A 19,293-nucleotide genomic window follows, 5' to 3' on the forward strand; every position below is an offset into this window, starting at 1 on the left:
TGTGTGTGTAAGAGAGAGTGGGTGTGTGGTGTGGTGTGTGTGTGTGTGTGTAGTTTGGCCATAGCACTTCACTGCACAATGTCCAGCCACTGAGCAAACATAGGAATTGTTTGTTGTAGCAACATGAAGATATGAAGACAAATATTTATTTTGTGAGAATTATGTTAGGTGAATTCTTACAAAACCTTTCAAGAACACACTGAGCACATTCAACATTTCACTATGTTTTAAAAGAAGAGTTTTGTGCTCAAAAATGTTGTGGAATATTAATACAATTTAAAATAAGTTTTTCTTTTAAATATATTTTAAAATGTAATTTATTCCTGTGATGCGCAGCTGAATTTTCAGCATCATTACTCCAGTCTTCAGTGTCACATAATCTTCAGAAATCATACTAATATGCTGATTTGCTGCTCAAGAAACATTTCTGATTATCAAGTTTTATGGATTAATATTTTTGTAGGAACATTTTCATGACGTGTTTTTTAGTCTTATCTGTCACTTTTGATCAATTTAATGCATCCTTGCTGAATAAAACTATTAATTTATTTTTTTTAATAATTGATTTTATTATCATAATCATCATCGTAAAGTATGTGTATTTCATGGTAGTGTAGTAAATGTCTGCGACTGATCCAGTAGTGTTGTGCATCAGCTGTAGTTCAGTAGTGAGTGTGCACCGATGCTGTGTCCGCAGGTGCGGGATCTGTCGTTGGCGTACCTGCTGGTGGGGTTAACGTACCTCTATGTGGGCGTGTTGATCTTTGCTGCTTTCCCATCACCACCGCTGTCTAAAGAGTGCATTGAACCAGTAAGACCGAGCATTCCCTTCAAAGCAAGCTGTTTGAGGTGCACTCATTCATACTGACATTGTCTCGTCCTCTATCACAGAACTTTCTGGATAACTTCCCCAGCAGCGATGTGCTGGTGTTTGTAGCGAGGGCTTGTCTTCTGTTCCAGATGACCACCGTGTATCCTCTGCTGGGGTACCTGGTGCGTGTGCAGCTGATGGGGCAGCTCTTTGGGGACCATTATCCAGGGTGAGTAACAGTTGTGTATGATAATGAGCGATGAACGTGCAGCATTTGAAACGCCTACAAATCTTTAGTTTCAAATCAGTGCTTTCTTACCCAATCACGTGAGTTTTCAAACAAGGCCTAGTTACGTCACAGTTATTTTCAAACGTCTGCGGTTTAACGTTGAGGGACTTTATCTCAGTTGAAACCTTAAACCAGTATTAAAAGTATGTTTGTAAGTCAGTTTTTATCATTTGAGTGCAATTTATTTATTTTTTTCCTGCTTGTGAAAGTGTTACAAACATGTTTGTAGCACTTACAAAAATGCTATATTTAATGGTATTTACTATCTACACTTTGTAGATTACGCTTTTTAAAGACAGGACTTGCAATTGTTTTGCGGAACATTTACATTTAATCATTTAGCAGACGCTTTTATCCAAAGCCACTTACAAATGAGGACAATAGAAACAATCAAAATCAACAAAAGAGCAATGATACGCAAGTGCTCAATTATATAATAAAAAGAAAATGGATAGAATAGAAAGAGTACAGCAAGCTAGTGTTAGAGGCTTTTTTTTGCTTTTTGTTAATTGTTTAATAAATAAAAAGAAAACAAATAGATAGAATACAAAAAGAATAGAGAAGCTAGTTAGTTTTTTTTGTTTTTTTTTAAGAAAACAAGCAGTTAGTAAATGAATAGAGGGAAGAGATGTGTTTTTAGCCGATTCTTGAAGATGCTCGGACTGAGTTGGGCAGCTCATTCCAGCAGGAGGGATCATATCATCAGAAATATTTTGGCTGTAGTAGAGTATCAGTCGCTTCATAAGAGCAAATCAGTTCAATTAATCAGTGTCTCTATAGCTTTGACACATTCACTGAAACTGAATCTTTGAGTCTTCTTGACTGTAATGACTGACTGTTTGGTTGAAAATGAAATACAAGAGACTGAATATCGTCACCACTTTTGAATAGTAAAGCACATTTTCACAAATAGCTAAGATAAAATGATCACCGCACCCATGTTTTTGTCCTTCAAAGAATGAAACACTAAAACACATTTTTGAGATGTGCGTTGCACAGTATGGAATATAAGAGGAAAATTATATTATTAATTTAAGAATAAGTGGCCTTGTCCTTTTAGAAGGTGCTTTTTCATAGTTATTCATAACAACCTGTGGCATTTAAAATGCTCAAGTGCATTGATGAAAGGCTTGTTTGAGATTCAGACTGACACTGTACACTATTCCTCTTTATATTGAGCGTGTTAACCCTTCAAACTACTTATATTTGTGAAATATTTAAAATGTATTCAAATTACGTGTAGACTTCGACATTGTCCCTAAAGCCTTTGATGCATCAGTCTTCCTGTATTTGATGGCCCAATCCTGAACATCAGCTCATATTGTGGGCAATAACTGTACATGGCACTTCTCTTCCTTAAAAAGTCTGCATTTAAGCCACAGCCTCATTTATACAGAAATAGTTTTTATTGCAAAACCCCATGCTTATGCTCAACCATTTCTCAGATTGATATGCATTGGAGTTGGAAACAGTGCTTGTCATACATCATTAAATCATACAGTATGCGCAGAACACTGACTTGCCCTGTATATTTAAAGAATGATCTCAAAGGTTCGTCTGTGTAAAATGCATTGACATTATTGATGTCTCGTCTTTCCATTCCTAGTTTCCTTCATGTGTTTATTCTGAACATCCTTGTTGTGGGAGCTGGAGTCCTAATGGCCAGGTTTTACCCCAACATCGGCTCCATCATCAGGTAAGAGACCGTTTCCTGCTTCCTTTTTTAAAACAGGAACTTAGTGTGTATCCAGCAGTGCTGTGAAGGATTTGCATTGAACTCTCTCTCTGCCAGACTTCAATAATGATTCTCCATAGTTGAGTTTCCAGATTCTGTTTTTGCTGCTCTGACACAATCTAGAAATGAAGGTGACTTGCTGATGTAACAGCAGGCTTTGTAAAGGTTGGTTTCCTCTCAGGTATTCGGGGGCCCTATGTGGCTTGGCTCTGGTGTTTGTGCTTCCCTCTCTGATCCACCTGACCTCACTGAACCGCAGAGGTGAGTTACGCTGGCCCTCCGCCGTCTTCCACGGCTTCCTCGTCCTCCTCGGCGTGGCCAATCTGTTCGGCCAGTTCTTCATGTAGCACGCTGTGCCTTAAATGAACCGCACACGTCTGCGTTTACCTGATGGAAGAGGAGCTCTGTGTGTTGGGGACGGTTGGTTCCTTGGGTGCTTCTCACAGGAATGAAGTCATACAAACAATACTAATCAAGTACCCATGGATTTCATTACAAAAACTCACTCGAAGGCACAAAACGTCTTATTTTTTACATTTTAAAAGGGTTTAATTAAAGCTATGCATTTATCATATTGCTTTTAACAGCTATTATTAGCTAAAAAAATTATTTCAGCAGGAATTTAATTGTTTTTAAATGTATTTCAGAATCACTAATCATCATCATCTTGCATCAAGATTTGCTTCCTCGCTCTGAATTTGAAACGTTCAGTTGAATGCAGAGATGCTTGTTACATGAAATGAGCCGTTTTTTTAATTTTCAATACTTGAACTGTACTGAACACCAGTGAATTCTTCATAACATCACTTTTCAGTTATTCACGTTCAAAATCACAATGCAGATAAAGTCTGTGTGCAACATAAATGCAATCTGAAGGTCTTCCAGACCCAGTCCATACTGTGACATTGTATAAATGTTGTGAAATGTAACCTGCATACAGTAAGTAATGGATACATTAAGGGAATCAAAAGTCTCTAGATTTGTTTCAAGCTAAATGATTTGATGTCATTCTCCAGCTGAATCGGAGTGTACTGATGCATTCTGTGTGAGTTCATGTCACTTTATGAAATATGTGCACATCAATAAGGGAAGCTTAAATTTGCACACTTTTGTGAGAGTCCAAAGCTCAAGTCACTTTTAAGTGTTTGTAAATGCACATTTATGTCCGTTTCTGTTTTGTGTATTTTTAAGCAATTAAATTTAAATGAAATTGTGACCTCTCTGTATTAGATATAATGGATTTTAAAGTACAAATTGAACCCAGCTCAGTTAAAACCTATAAAAATCCAATATGGTGTTGGGGTTTTCCTTCATAATGGCTTCCATTCATTTAAAAAGTGCTGAATGTTTTTTTTAAGGACAATGTCAGTCAACTATATTTCATATCACAGCCAAGCACTTTTATTATAAAGTGTCAGAGGAACAAAACTACATGGTTTCAAACATATGTTGTAATTAAAAAATTTTTTAGCTTCATTGTACATATAATAATGATTTCACATCTGTGACAGCTGGTTTGTTTTAAACTGACCGGCTAGTTAAATATAGAATAAAAAGCAGAGTCCGCTTGTCATATCAGTTTCTGAAATGAATAAGGTACTCTGTCTTATAAAAATAGACTTTTCAGTTTCACTTCATGTTTTCTGAGTTTCATCTGCTCTGTTACACAAAGCAACAGTCTCATGCTTTGGGATGGAAAATTGTGGCTAAGGTTTGATTTAAACTTCAGATAAATTCAATACTTGTGAAGTGTGACGATGCCTATAAACCGAATCATGTGATGGCAGATAAGCGGACTGGCAGTGGTTATTAACGCTGATGCCGGTGTGAAGGCACAGGTTCTCCACTCTTGTGTCTGTTGTGTTCAGGTGAAGAGATCTGTGTAATCGGCTGCGGCTGCTTTCTGTCCACATGCACTCCGCAGATACTCCTCCACTCCAGACGAGCTCAGCGGCTCCACCTGGGGCCAGACAACATAGTTAAACATGGGTTAAACGCACTGTTGCCAACTTTTCAGACTACCCTGGCAACTTTATTTTCCAAAAGCACCTAGCAACAAATTTAGCTATTTTAAAAATGTAATTGGCAACCTTTGAAAAGTGACTCGAGTGATAAAAAGGCATGCATTTTTCCTCAACCACACAAAAAGAAATGAGTATTGAACAGCTAACCAGCCAAGCAGCACATCAGCTGGAAGAGAATTGGAGAGAGGTGTCTAGCAGTACGCACATCACATGTGAATCAAGTTGCTAGTTGTTTTCAATAATTGTTCATTTATGGTACACCTTAGTTAGTTTGTTCCTATAATTGTTAATCAGTTACATACACTGTTGATCTTCTCAAAAATCTGTCTGTCTGTCTATCAAAATGCAATGTGTGATTTAAAATACTGGTGAAAAATTAATAGGCTACAGAAAATTCCTTCATATTAACGGTAAACTGTGCCCTATTTTTATGGACCTTCCTTAAGAGTGCAGCCTTTAACTTACTACGAACTATAATTGTTAATAATGTCTAGTTTTACTAGTTACACTTAATTTCCAGCGATATCGTTGACTTGATTGCACAGATACGATTTGAACTGAACTGAGCTGGACGATGACGTCACTGAATCAATGATGAACTGCCTTTAACTGAAAATTGAGTGTGTAATGTTTTGCATATACTTCTTATAGGCACAAGATCAACATTAAAAAAACTTCATGATTTCTCTATTCCCACTGATAATTCTTTCATCTCCCCCTCCCTTCAGGTTAGGAGTCTGGGTGTCATCTGCGACAGCACCCTCTCTTTCACCTCCCACATTATTGATGTTACTCGGTCTGCTTACTTCCACCTTCGAAACATCAACCGTCTACGTCAGGGGTGGCGAGTCTGCAGAGTTCAGCTCCAACCCTAATTAAAACTCACCTGCCTATAGTTTCCTAGTAACCCTTCAGACCTGGATTAGCTTGTTCAGGTGTGTTTGATTAGGGTTGAAGCCTCACTCCACTGCCATTCTCGTTCACAGCCTAGTCACCTCTCGTTTAGACTACTGCAATGCCCTTCTGTTTGGCCTCCCGTATAAAACCCTCCATAAGTTACAACTGGTCCAAAACTCAGCTGCCCGTATTATCACTTGCACATCACATCACACCCATTTTACAACAGCTCCATTGGCTCCCCATCATTTACCATATTAACTACAAAATACTTCTCCTCACTCTTAAAGCCATTCATAATCTCCTCCATCCATCTCAGTCTGTTTTACTATTTACTGATTACTATTACACACTATTTCTGTCATGATTCACAGGGAGTGGGCAGCGAGGAGACACAGGATGAACTCAAAACAAACAGACTTTAATAAATAAACAGGCACACAAATCAGGCAGGATGACAACGAGGAGACCAGAAGACATTTAAATCTCCTGTGTTGATGTACTCCTGGTCTCCTCGCTCCGCGCTCCAACACAGTAGCAACGTGACAGAATACCGGACCAAAACAGTAAGTGGTGCCACTTCTCTCTGTGTTTGTTTTTCGTTTTGAAAAGTCTATTGTTTTCCTGTTTGTTTCCCCCCGAGATCATGGAAATCGCCGCTCGTTTCTCCGCCTTAGCTCGCCGAGATCTCCCCTTCTTCGAGTACGCCTGGGAATTCTGCGGGTTCGCCGCGGCAACGGCATTGGATGACACCACCATCAATTCTCTGTTCTGGCTCGGGGCCAACGACCATCGCTGCATTGACCTCCCAGACATCAAGGGACTATGCTGGAGGGAAGGGATCTGTCTGGGGAGTGTCCGGGCCCAAGCCAGAACCAGTCCACCGTCAAGCCCGCCGGCCGCGGCACTCACCAGCCCGCCGGCTGTTCCTCAGTCAAGCCCCCCGACCATGCCTTTCACCCCGAACCTAAAGGGGAATCTAAGGAGGAGAAGGCGGTCGGCTCCAGCCCCAGAGCTCGCTCCAGTGTGGGCTCCAGCCCCAGAGCTCTCTCCAGTGTCGGCTCCAACCCCAGAGCTCGCTCCAGTGTGGGCTCCAGCCCCAGAGCTCGCTCCAGTGTGGGCTCCAGCCCCAGAGCCCAGCCCGAAGAGGGCTCCTGTTCCCGAGTTTAGCCCACGGAGGGCTCCTGTCCCCGAGTTTAGCCCAGAGAAGGCTCCTGTCCCCGAGTCTAGCCCACGGAGGGCTCCTGTCCCCGAGTCTAGCCCAGTGAGGGCTCCTGTCCCCGAGTCTAGCCCAGAGAGGGTTCCAGTCCCCGTGTCTAGCACAGAAAAAGCTCCAGTTCTTCTGTCCAGCCCAAGGAGGGCTCCAGTCCCCAAGTCAAGCCCAGGGAGGGCCACAGTTCCCGAGTTTAGGCCTACAGAGGGCCTCTAAAGACGATATTCTCCCCGAGGATTGGGGGGGGCAGAGTGGCGAGGCTAAGGCCACGGAGGCCGTCCGGCCATGGCTCCCAGAGCTCTCTGCTCCGCCATGGCACCCTGGACTGCCTGATTCGCCCTGGAGGTATTCCCCGTGTCCCAGTCCTGCACCAGCCTCCAGGGCAGAGTAATCTCAGACTTGTGTTCCAGTTGTGTTGTTTTCTTCCCACAAGTTCTCCCTCGTTTTTCCTTATGCCCATATTTGGTTCTTCCTGTTCCTGTTCCTATTTAGGTTAACTTGTCCCAGGTGTTTCCAATGTTTATTATGTCATTGATTTCAGGTGTTCCTCATTGTGTCCCTCTAGTCTGTATTTAATGGTTTCCTGTTTAGAGTTCTGCGACTGGTATTGTGAATGCCTGTGGATGTGTCAACCTCTCCTGCTACGTGTTTTTTTCCTGGTTCCCTTAAAGACATTAAAATCTCCTGTGACAACTCCCGGTCTCCTCGTTCCAACACAGTAGCAACGTGACAATTTTCCTATTTAATACAGTTAAGCTGCTTTGACACAATCTGTATTGTTAAATGCGCTATATAAATAAAGGTTAAAAATTTTTTTTTTTTAGAAATGTAGAAATAATGTAATTGTTCAAAAATGTAACTTTTCAATAATTCAGAGTTGTATTTAAAAAAAATGATATTTACAAATAATATATATTAAAAGTTTATTATATTATAAATGTTTATTTTGATGAACAAATCTAAATGAACAAATTTCAAATGATATTCTTTGCTGAGATTTGAGTAATTTCAATGCATATTCTACGCAATTACTTAGTTTTGCATTATGGTTACAAAATGACATCATCATCCAATGATGTCACAAAGTCATTTAGCAACTTTTAGCAACAAATCAACATGCCTTCAGCAACTTTGCCTGAAAATGAGTTGTCAACACTGGTTAAACTGTGATTTCAGAGAGCGCACATACCAACACCCTCTCAATCCAACTCAAAACCAACATACTGTGAGATGACTGGTATAAGTTCACATATTCACCTTTTTCCTATGCCCCATGATGCTTTGCCTGAATTATGGGAGTAACTTCTGTTAAACTGTAAACCATAAACATTTTCAAAAACTGGTACAATGAGGTGACAGTCTACTTCATCCTTCAACAGACTGTGAACCCCAAAAAGCTCTATTTCTGCAGCAGTAAATATCACTGTACTAATATATGTCTGCATAAGGCCCTATACGTTGCCTTAATCAAAAATGTTAACTGGAAAATTGAATGATTTGTCATTTTGATAGGCAATAAATATTGTATTTATCTGCTTTAGAAACATTCCAGTAAACACTGCAAGTAGGAATTGGTGGTAACACTATTTTAAGGTCTAATTCTCGCTATTAACAAACCGTTAACTACGACTTTTGTCTCAATAAATTTGCTAATAGGTAGTTGTTAAGTTCAGGTATTGTGTAGGATTAGGGATGTAGAATATGCTCATGCAGAATGTGCTTTATAAACACTAATAAACAGCCAATATGTTAATAATAGGCATGCTAATAAGCAACTAGTTAATAGTGAGAACTGGTCCCTATACTAAAGTGTTACCGGATTAGAAGTGAAAAGGGAGACAATTTCATTTTAAAGCCTCCATTTGAAAACAAACGTGAGACGTGACGGTTTGGGGAGAACAACTAAATATTCTTAATGCATTCCAGATAATTATTCGTGGGATATTGTGAAAATTAAATCAGGAGAGCACAAATCTGCAGGATATGTTGTCTTCATATTGTTACAGTGGAATACAAAGAAATAAAATAATCAAGAGGAAAGGAATGCAGCGGATTGGAAAAGACACAAATGTGTAAATAACAATAATGAATAATTGTGCAGTGATTTGTGTTGGATGTGAATGTTGTACAGTATGTCTTGTGTATGGAATGTGCTCAGCGTGACCCCGGTCTGTTGAAATGTAATGACTTTATGGTCGTAACAGATCTCTGTGGGTCGTAGGAGCATCTCCTTTATTCCACATACAGTACATAATTTATGGATTCACTGCAAGTGCATTACATTTACTGTGTACAGTGTTCTCTATATTCTCTAAAATACCTATAATATAATCTATAATCATTTTAATGTGACATAAATCAGAGTTGAACATAACTGTAGAACGATTGCCACAAATCCTCAAATGTATGGAGACGTGAATATGTAGAACCAACAATCAGTTCATAATTGTAAAAACATTAAATGTGTGAAGACACCTGTGAATTAATTTATGTAAATCCAGTCACACATTTGTAAATAATAATAATTCATAAATGCACTCACTTTTCTGAACATGAATTATTACAATTTGAAATCATATTTTGTTTATGTAATAATATTATACTGTTCAGACTGCATAACTACTGTGTTATGTTATGTACTAAAATTACAAGTACATTTCAAATATGGGTCTATTACAGTCCAACCAGGCCATTTTGAGTGCTGCTGTCATTAAAGCAAAAAACGTTCATTTTCAATCATTTACGATACTAATATAATCTGTAAAGAAAAAATAGAATATTAAAATAGAAAAATGGGAAAAAGTGTGCGTTTTAGAGCTGTCCCGTGCCTATGCCAAGATCTACTACTAAAGACAACACTTAAAAGTTTTTTTTTTTTTTTTGAATGTGTGCACCTGAAGAAATAAAATGCAGAGACGCTTTGGGATTCTTCTGGACCAGATGAACCCGTTTCCTCAGGACCAGTGCGTGACGTATAGCACATTTACCTGATGATATTCCAGCAGTTCAGTGAGCGAGCTGAATCTGATCTGGTCTCCCAGCAGCATGTAGCAGTTCTCTGAAGCATCGATCAGCAGGTGCTTGATTCCCTCACTGGATCGGTAGGAAAGCACATATCCAAAGATCCTCTCGCTGACACGCACCAGGAAGAACCCAGGCTCGCCCTCGTTCAGCAGCGCCTCTGCCTGTTCACGAGATATTATACCTGCAGGGAGCATGAGAAATCCAGCAGCATTCTGACACTCAGTCTTTACGCTGTATGAATGCAGATGGCTACAGTGCAACATTTCTGACTGATTTATTTATTTATTTTGGAGAAATATTGCTAGTATTTGACAGATATTAGTGAAACAAGTGTTGGGACGGTCCTAGATGGTCAAAAAGAGTCCCACACACTGTCCAATCAGAAAACTGGCCCATCCAAAATGCTCTACAAGTTAAAGGGGTCATATGATGCGATTTAACTTTTTCCTTTCTCTTTGGAGTGTTACAAGCGCTTGGTGCATAAAGAAGATCTGTAAAGTTGCAAAGACTAAAGTCTCAAACCCAAAGAGATATTCTTTATAAAAGTTAAGAGTCAACCACGCCTACCTAAAACGGCTCGTTCTAACACGCCCCCACATGTCTGCGTCACGATGTGGGAAGATTTGCATAACGCTGCCCAATTGTTCACGCAAAGAAAGAAGGCGTCGCTTTTCAGACCGATGAGCTTTGTAAAAATCGACACGTTTCAGAAAGGTGGGGCATAGAGGAGAAACAATAATGTACAGTATGTGGAAAATAATGTGTTTTTTGAACCTTAAACCACATAAACACATTTCATTACACCAAATACACAAAATAATGTTCTTTTTAGCAACATCATATGACCCCTTAAAGGTCTAGATTTAGAAGTTAAATGAAGGAATACAGTCTTGTGGTTTTTCTCACCGTGAAACCAGGGTGCGATGCGGCTCTGGTCGCGCTGGAATCCGGCTCGGAGCGGCAGCTGTTCCTCCTTGAACCAGCGAATAATATGATCTCGACTAGACGCTGACAGCGAGCGCCGCATGCCACCCTTCCTGTCAATCACAGCATAAGAGATTACTCTCATCGAGGCCTATTTATTAAAATCCTGGGTGAACAACCATACATCACAACCCCAGAACTGAAGCTCTGTGAAAGGATTATTTAACATGATCCTTCACATAATTCATATTTGGTCTGTTAAACATCTTTTAATGTTTATAACAGGACGATGTAAATCTGAAATACTGGCAATACATTTGCACAACAGATGATGTGTTGAGGGATAGTCCTTGTGAAAACACGTAATTGCACAAACAGTCTGCAGTGCAACATTCCTCAGATGAATATGACACCTGAATGAAAAGATGTGACATACAGCTATGATAAATATACCACTATTAATAGCTATATCAAGAGAGACAGACGGCATTCCAGCAGAGTCAAAGTCCTGCATAACATTCTGATTATACAGATTATTATATTATACAGATTATTATATTTATATTGAATGCAGTGGTGGGTGAAAAAAAGATCAAAGTACAATATTTTACATCACAATACTGTAATCAATATTCTCACATCAAGATCAATATATGAGTTGCATGCATATTTTTGTAAAAAAAAAGCAGACCGACCAGCATTCAGAGCAAACCTGAATAATAAACATATTATTAATTATTCCACAATAAATCAAGCTCCATAATTTATATTCCACTAAAATCCAAACTTAGGACAAAAACAAAAAAACATTTACCACTACATTACAGGCAAGATTGATTGATTAATTTAAATTAAGAAATTAATACTTTTATTCGCAAAGAACACATTCAATTAATCAAAAGTGACAGTAAAACCATTTATAATGGTACAAAAGATTCCTGTTTCAAATAAATGCTGTTCTTTTGAACATTTTGTTAATTAAAGAATCCTAATAAAAAATGTCTTTCAAAATATGCAGCCTTGGTGACTTAAAAACATTTTAAAACACTCTTACAGACCCCAGACTTCTGAATGATGGTGTTTATACTAAATATAAAGAATATTGATATGATGTCTTACCGACATGTTCTTTCCCACAACTATTCAAATATCCTCAATACTGCCTGGTTTCATTGTGTTTACATGCACATGAATTTAAGCCAAAATTCTATTTTTTTAATCTAAATAAGATGACTGACATAATCTAAAATATACAGACACTTTATTCACTTTTCAATTATATTTGCATGTGCAAATGAAATGGAAAGCATTTCTGGAGTGAGGAGAACGATTCCATACAAGCATTAAAGGAAATGAACGTAAATCAGTATACAGATGGGTGAAAGAGTCCCATGACCTACATTTGGCTTTTGATCGCACCTTCAGTGTCATAATTACACAATTACAACAAAAGAACTCAAATAAATGTCAAGAGCAAGCCTTTCCAGTATTTCCACAAGAGAACAGAAGGAAAAGAAGACGTTCACGAGGAATACGCTGATTACAACAATAGCATATCAACTTTTTCAGAATAAATCTGACCATTTTTTTGACCAAGTGATGTGCATGTAAACGTGGCCATTATGATTGATGATTACGATCTTTCAAACCACCAGCCCTTCTTTATTCTTCAGTTACTGCCACACGAATGAAGGACGCTGGCTCTGATGTGCAGCGTATCACGTGACTCACCGGCTGATAGCACTGCTGGTGTTGCTGGTGTTTCTGGGTTTGGGTACAGGGGCTGGATTCGTGCTGCCGAAGGCCTTTGTCATGGCCGCTACACGTCCTCTTTCCAGAGCTTTAACTGAGCGCCTGCGGTGGTCCTCGATAGTCTGCTTGGCCAGAGATCGTCTGCGCACGTCTGCAGCTTTTGACTTCTGCACTGGAACCACATATGCAAAATCACACCGGTTATGCCTGTTATTTATGCATGACTAAAAAAAATACCAGCACAAACAGAACCACAGAGAACAAAACATCCCTTCTCATGTGTCAGCTCCTCTCCAAGTAGTTGTTCTTTATTTGTGTAATTCTCAATGTTCTCAGTGATGATTTTCAGTAGGTTCTTATTATTGTAATGCAGAAAAAATGCAGGTCCAATTCTCACTATTAACTAACTATTAACTGAATTTTGCCCCAATAATAACTCCTAATGTGTTTTTTATTAATAGTTAGTAAGGTAGTTGTTAGGTTGTATGGGGTGGATTAAGGGATCTAGAATATGATCATGCAGAATAAAGCTGCGTCCCAAATGACGCACTCATACACTATGTACTCAACGATGTAGTGTATGAATTATATAATGTTATTCTGTCATTCATAATCGGAGTCTCATAGCTCCTCCCCCTTCACTACGTAATTAAAGCTGCGACAGTTGAGTGCATGAAGTGTCCAACATTCCACACTTCATTTTTTCGGTTATTTAAGTGCATCATCCGGGTATTTAAAGTGCACTTTTTCTTTTTGGAATTTTCAGTGTGAACACACTACTCGCACTATTTATACTATAGTGCATAAGTACGCGATTTGGGACACACCTTATGACATTTATAAGCAGGCTACTAATAAACAGCTAATATGCTAGTAATATGCGTGCTAGTTAAGACTGAGAATTGGTCCTTAAAATAAAGTGTTACCCAATAATATATTCATATTTAAGGTTTAATGTATGCATAATTTCAGTTTCATGTTTTATGCTGATTTAAATACTTTTTTTTACTGTGATACAATAAAACATATGACTGTACTACTGTAATGAGAATAAACCTAGGCAATAATGAGAATTATTCTCAAAAATGTTTTTTGTGCTATCAAATCAATTAATCGTGATTAACGCATCCAAAATATAAGTTTGCCTTTACATAATATATGTGTGTGTACTGTGTATATTTATATGTATATATGAATACACACACATACAACACAAACCTTTATTTCGGATGCGATTAATCGATTTGCCAGTATTAATTTTTTCTTGTTACTGATTACAAAATGGTCTCATAATAGACTTAATTTTATAAAGTTTATAATTTTTTCCTTTTGGTTTTCGGGTAATATGTCACTTTCTGCCTTAACCTCCTGAGACCCTGCATCCTCATACGAGGACATTATATTTTAGTGAATTTCTCTGAGACGTTACATGTCACAGTCTCCTGTACAGAGCACATTCAGGGCTTTTCAGAGATACTAAATGTTGGGATGTTTCACCGTGACCACCCCCTCTCCTTGGTCTTCAAAAATGTCTGATATTAATTTAGTGACACTCTTATGGAAATATGATAATATTTTGTAATTATCATTTAAATCTGACTAATTTTTAAACTGTGTGTCATAAATCAACATCTCAGGAAAATGTTACGGGGTTTCAAATCAAAATATGACTTTCTGTTACGAAACTGGACATTGATTTCATACATGTCCTCATATGAGGATGCCGGGACTAAAAGCATGTTTATTACGCATTTTGGGAGACACAACAAATGAATAGGGAAACAAATTATATTTCAATATTCCTATGAAATATTATATATTATTATGAAAATCTTGTCAATTATTACTCCCATTATTAAATTTTTTTTTCATTACATGTTGCCCCAAAAACACATGAATATGCAAATTAGATTTAGTGTGTAGATACATTATATATAATGAGAAAAGCTGTTTATGGCCATTTTACACACATTTTGCAGAAAGAAAAATGGTATATCAAATCATTCTGTTATAATATAGTTGAGAATTATCTTTATACAAAATTTGGTTAAAAAAAAAAATCCTGAAAACTAAAAATGTATTGGTGATTTAAAAGAAATCAATTGTTTTTGACTATGCATGTTCATTCATGTCTTTTTATTTTTATTTTTTTTAATTGAGTCCCGATGTCCTCTTCCAAGGACGTAGCATAACTTATGAATGAAATATCATTTTTAAAAATGTTTTTTACATTTTTTTTAATGCTCTAAACAATGTAATGACATGAAAAAATACCAATTTTTTCCTAAAACATTTTAAGAGGATAAGAACGTGTTTTTGTGAGATTCACTCTATTTCTCATAAATATACTTCTTAAGTTCTAATTAGTAATTGATGAACTGTGTAGACTGTATGGTTGCAGTTTTCTTTACATGTCTTCTGCCACTCCTGGTCCTCCTCCTCACGAGTGTGTTTACTGCCCTGCACCTCCTTCAGGCTGATGTAAATCTGCTGTTTCCTCTCCTGCTCCAGCCTCCTCAGCTCCTCCTCAGCCTTACGCCACTCCTCCAACTCCAGTTTCTGACAAAGAACAAGCCTCCAGGTCAGGACAGACCCAAACCATGTGTTTAAAACCAAAGACGAGATGGGGAGCACCTTGAGTTCCTCCTCCTGAACCTCCTGCTCTGACAACACAACCTGCTCCGGTTCGAGATACAGGCCAGAAAAGCGCTTCTCCAGCTCAGCCTCTTTCTTAGCCCTGTACGTGAAAACACAAAAACATGCAGGCCACCTGCATAGGTTATTAGAGTTATTGGAAGTCATTAATTATTCACAGAACTGAACAGGAAATAGTTGCTCTGAGGCAAGACTGTGAATGTCAACGAGAACACTCATACTAATATGACAGGTAAATTCCTTCACTAGACACAAGTGTTCATGTTCACACAAGGCAAAAAAGAAATTCCTTGTGCTTACTGTCGAGTACATACTCTTTAAAAAAGGTATGAGCCAAACAAGCTTTTCTGTGTTTTCCATGATATGAAAATCAGGCAGCTATCAATTTGTGTGTTGGATATAGTGTGTTGAAGCCCATATTTCATACTGCGGTAGTTTAATGTTGTACATAATAAAGTTAACTAATAGTTATGCGGCTTTGGATAACAGCAGGCATTTACCTGATCACCTTTTATTCAACAGATGCCACTTCAGTTACTTTGAACATAGACGTTTTGCCCTTTAGTTCAGTGCGGTTATCTACAACACATATTGCATCATGGAAATACTGGCCATTTGGTTTGCTTGCACTGATATACACCCAAACAGGCACTGATTATTATAATCCTACATCAGAAATGCCTCTAAAAACAGTAACTAATATTCATTTTAACTTCTGTCCAGTAGTCCTATTGAAAAGAACAAGCGCATGAGGAGGAAGTGGCATTAGGAGCACAGTATTAGCACACAAGCGCTGTGGTGACAACATTCCCGTAAACTGGTGAAATATTTAACTAGTGTTGACCGAATGGATCACTTTGGAGTTTATGCCAAGCAATACATTTTCAGAGTCAAAGAACAATTATAGTGCTATTGCCGAGTTTAATTGGGTTAACTCTCAAAAACTAAAACATGTTGGTTAACTGAAATAAAGTTAAAATAAAATATAATTATTAAATGAAAAACTTTAACTTAACACAAATGAGAAATGTTGCCTTGGCAACTAACTGAAATAAGTTTCAAGCTGAAGCGCTAAAATGACTAACTGGTAATAAAAAACGAACTAAACTTAACTAAAACTAAATTAATAAATTAATTAAACCTACATAGTAATATGACAAAAAAATACAGAACTTGCATACTCAAAACAATTATAGGGGCGATGGAGTTTAATGAGCAACATTTTGATCAATCGACCTTCCTCAGGCTAAAATTTCTGTGATGATGCAAACTTGAGTGGTATGCGGGACTAATAAAAAATAAAAAAGTCAGTAAAAATTAAACTGAAAAGCTTAAATAGAGCTGCGCCATTACAGCTCGTACCTGCTAAAAACATCTGTTATGGTTCTGATTATCATGTTTATCGCGCTGAAATCATGCGTTTAAACAGTATGAATTTAAACTTCTGATATACAGTTTTCTGAGAGCACACATCTGAAGCACACGCACAGAAAGCAGCTGTCAATATAATTGTGATTGCATTACATGAATGTAGCTGTGAGTATGACTGGTGCAGTTTTACCTGAGCTTCTCGGCCTCTCTCTGAGCCTGCAGGGCTGCTCTCTCGGCCATGACCCCATCACAGATCTGATCGTAGGGTTTGTCTTCAGGATGTTCTCCCATCACCCAAACCCACACATCGTCATCCAGACCCTTCATCCACGACACAGTCTTTCCCCAAACTGCACAACATTCACAATGATGACTTTGATTTTGTGGCACTGAATGCCTGTTAAATATCTAAGATTAGATTTATATAGCATAAAGCAATGTTGGGTTGACTTTGTCTCTCTGAGGCTACAAGAAGAGTGTCACCCAAAGTGTCACAAATGAGATTTTGTTAAAGCCAACATGAATTGTTGGTCGCAACCCATTTTGCTTACACAACAAGACATAAGTTTGGGAAACAGGATATTTTTGGGGAAAAAAATTGAGTAGGACTTGATTATATCGATTGGGAATTGATTGGATAAAAAAGACTGAATGAGACACTGAATGCCTATTATTTAACATTATGCAATAATGCTAGAGGAGGAACAAGCTATTAAGTTTCTTTGAAATAAAACATGCATCAACATATCATTAAGAAAGACCTTAAATGTGCATTTAAAAAAGTAAAAAATGTCAATTCTGATTTCATGTTGACTGTAATAGTGCTATTGTGTCTTTTGGACAAATTTACTACCTGTACAAGCTTTGTACAAGCTTGGTGAAATCCAGAAAGCCATACATTTGTGACAGATCCTCTGCCCTGTATATTCACACCTTTTTTTACTTTAACACGTGCAGCTTCCTCCTCCTCCAGCTGCGTCTCTCTCTCTCTCCATCTCCGGATCTGTTCTTCTCTCATCTTAAAGAACAGAATCTGTTTCTGTTCCTCATTCAGCTCGGCCAGCAGCTCCGGCTGGATGTACATGTCAGCCAATATCTGCTGCAGCATCTTCACGCCTCAGGAGCAGAGCTCAAACACCTTCAGCAGAAGGGAATATCCCTCTCTTTGTCTCTGGTGGTTTGGACTGTGAAAAAAACAACAACAACAACAAAACAGAACCATTTAGCCATACAAAAGAAGGAACACAAAAAGATATTTTTGGTTTTGGGTCCCATTGACTTCCATAGTATGGACCAAAAAACAACAGCATAAACATTGAGACATTTCTCAACATATCTTCTATTATGTTCCACAGAAGAAAGTAGGCCTAAGTCATACAGAGTAAATGATGACCATTGTTGACATTTTGGGTGAACTATCCAGGTCCCTTTACTTGTATTACTAGACAAATAAAAAAACAGAAAACAAATAAAAATGCTTAATAGGCTACCACAATAGCTATTAAACTATAAAATGGCATTCATGTTAAAATAATAAATACAAATAAAATAAAACATTTCTTTTTTTCATAGATATACAGTATGAGGGAAAAAATTGCATTAAAATGTAAACTACAGGGATGTGACACGCATTTACTGATTGTCGCTACTGATATTTGAAGAAACTCACAGAAATCTGATGTCAGTACAGTTAATACGAATGTAAACAAGGAACAGGAAGCAGGACAAAGAGCTGTCAATCAATCCCACATCAAAACCAGTAACCTATGACACACACACACTTACCGCTGTAGTAACGCTTCACACACTCATTCCTCGCTCGAAGATCAGTGCAGCACATCTGCGGTGTCTATAAAGAATCCAGATGAATTTGATAGATTAGTAATCTTGAGTATGAAGCTTCATGTCTGACTGAACACCTGAAGCCTGCACAGAAAGGTAAATGTCGAGTGAAATCTGTGGTCATGTACACACCCTTTAACTCTCAGCCCACGCCGAGTTCCCTCCTACACTCGCTTCTTCCTCCGGCTCCGTGTGAAAGATCATCGAAGCTGCTTTATATGCAGCTCTGTTCATATTCGTTTGCATTATCAGCGATATTAATATTAGACCTGCGCGGGATCTCCAGTACACATAGCCCCGTCAGTCACACATCTCTACATCTTGCTTAAGAAGATACTTGAAATAATCTGACCATGAAATTAAACCAATAAACGCATGAAAGATTATAACATACATATATAGGGCGTGGCCATGTCTCACACATTTGGCTATGATTTACATATTGTTTATTTCAGCATCGATAAACAGAAGTGTTTTGATTTGTGAAAGTTATGACAAACAACATGCACTAGGTGGCGCACTTGTCACAAACCGCCACTGAAACTAATATGGGTTCGTATTTCTTGCTGTGTGCAATTTGAAAAATTAGGCCATTTTTGAACTTTACCTTTCAGATAGGCCTATGCAAAGCGCTCACACACACACACAAACACACACACACACACACACTCTCTCTCTCTCACACACCACACTCTCTCTCTCTCTCACACACACACACACACACACACACACACTCTCTCTCTCTCATCTCTCAAC

The 19,293-nt window shown here is 38.2% G+C and overlaps 2 protein-coding genes across 7 annotated transcripts in view; one reads left to right on the forward strand and one right to left on the reverse strand.

The window, feature by feature from the left end:
* Positions 1-3,205, forward strand: part of slc38a9 (solute carrier family 38 member 9) — a 15,176-nt gene extending 11,971 nt beyond the window's left edge. Inside the window, exons 12-15 of the mRNA XM_016456372.1 lie at positions 698-811; positions 892-1,040; positions 2,707-2,796; positions 3,017-3,205. Coding sequence (XP_016311858.1) covers positions 698-811; positions 892-1,040; positions 2,707-2,796; positions 3,017-3,182 — 519 coding nt within the window. The 3' untranslated portion in view covers positions 3,183-3,205. The remainder of the gene's footprint in view (positions 1-697; positions 812-891; positions 1,041-2,706; positions 2,797-3,016) is intronic.
* Positions 3,206-4,688: 1,483 nt separating this feature from the next.
* On the reverse strand, positions 4,689-18,721 carry LOC107665475 (SH2 domain-containing protein 4A-like). 6 transcript variants are annotated; one of them, XM_016456378.1, is made up of 9 exons: positions 18,670-18,721; positions 17,629-17,866; positions 16,886-17,045; positions 15,304-15,406; positions 15,081-15,228; positions 12,649-12,841; positions 10,900-11,030; positions 9,957-10,174; positions 4,689-4,795 (listed from the first exon to the last, which is right to left on the reverse strand). In XM_016456378.1, the coding sequence occupies exons 2-9, from the start codon at positions 17,801-17,803 to the stop codon at positions 4,700-4,702; spliced, it is 1,224 nt and encodes a 407-aa protein (XP_016311864.1). In that variant the 5' UTR covers positions 17,804-17,866; positions 18,670-18,721; the 3' UTR covers positions 4,689-4,699. The 6 variants fall into 6 exon arrangements, with proteins under 6 accessions (XP_016311864.1, XP_016311861.1, XP_016311859.1 ...); XM_016456375.1 differs by adding an exon at positions 18,481-18,544 and having other exon boundaries at positions 15,081-15,406; positions 17,629-17,879; positions 18,670-18,718; XM_016456373.1 differs by having other exon boundaries at positions 15,081-15,406.
* Between the last annotated feature and the right edge of the window lie 572 nt (positions 18,722-19,293).

This window comes from Sinocyclocheilus anshuiensis, unplaced genomic scaffold, assembly GCF_001515605.1.
Source record: "Sinocyclocheilus anshuiensis isolate Anshui unplaced genomic scaffold, SAMN03320099.WGS_v1.1 scaffold755, whole genome shotgun sequence".
NCBI lineage: Eukaryota > Metazoa > Chordata > Actinopteri > Cypriniformes > Cyprinidae > Sinocyclocheilus > Sinocyclocheilus anshuiensis.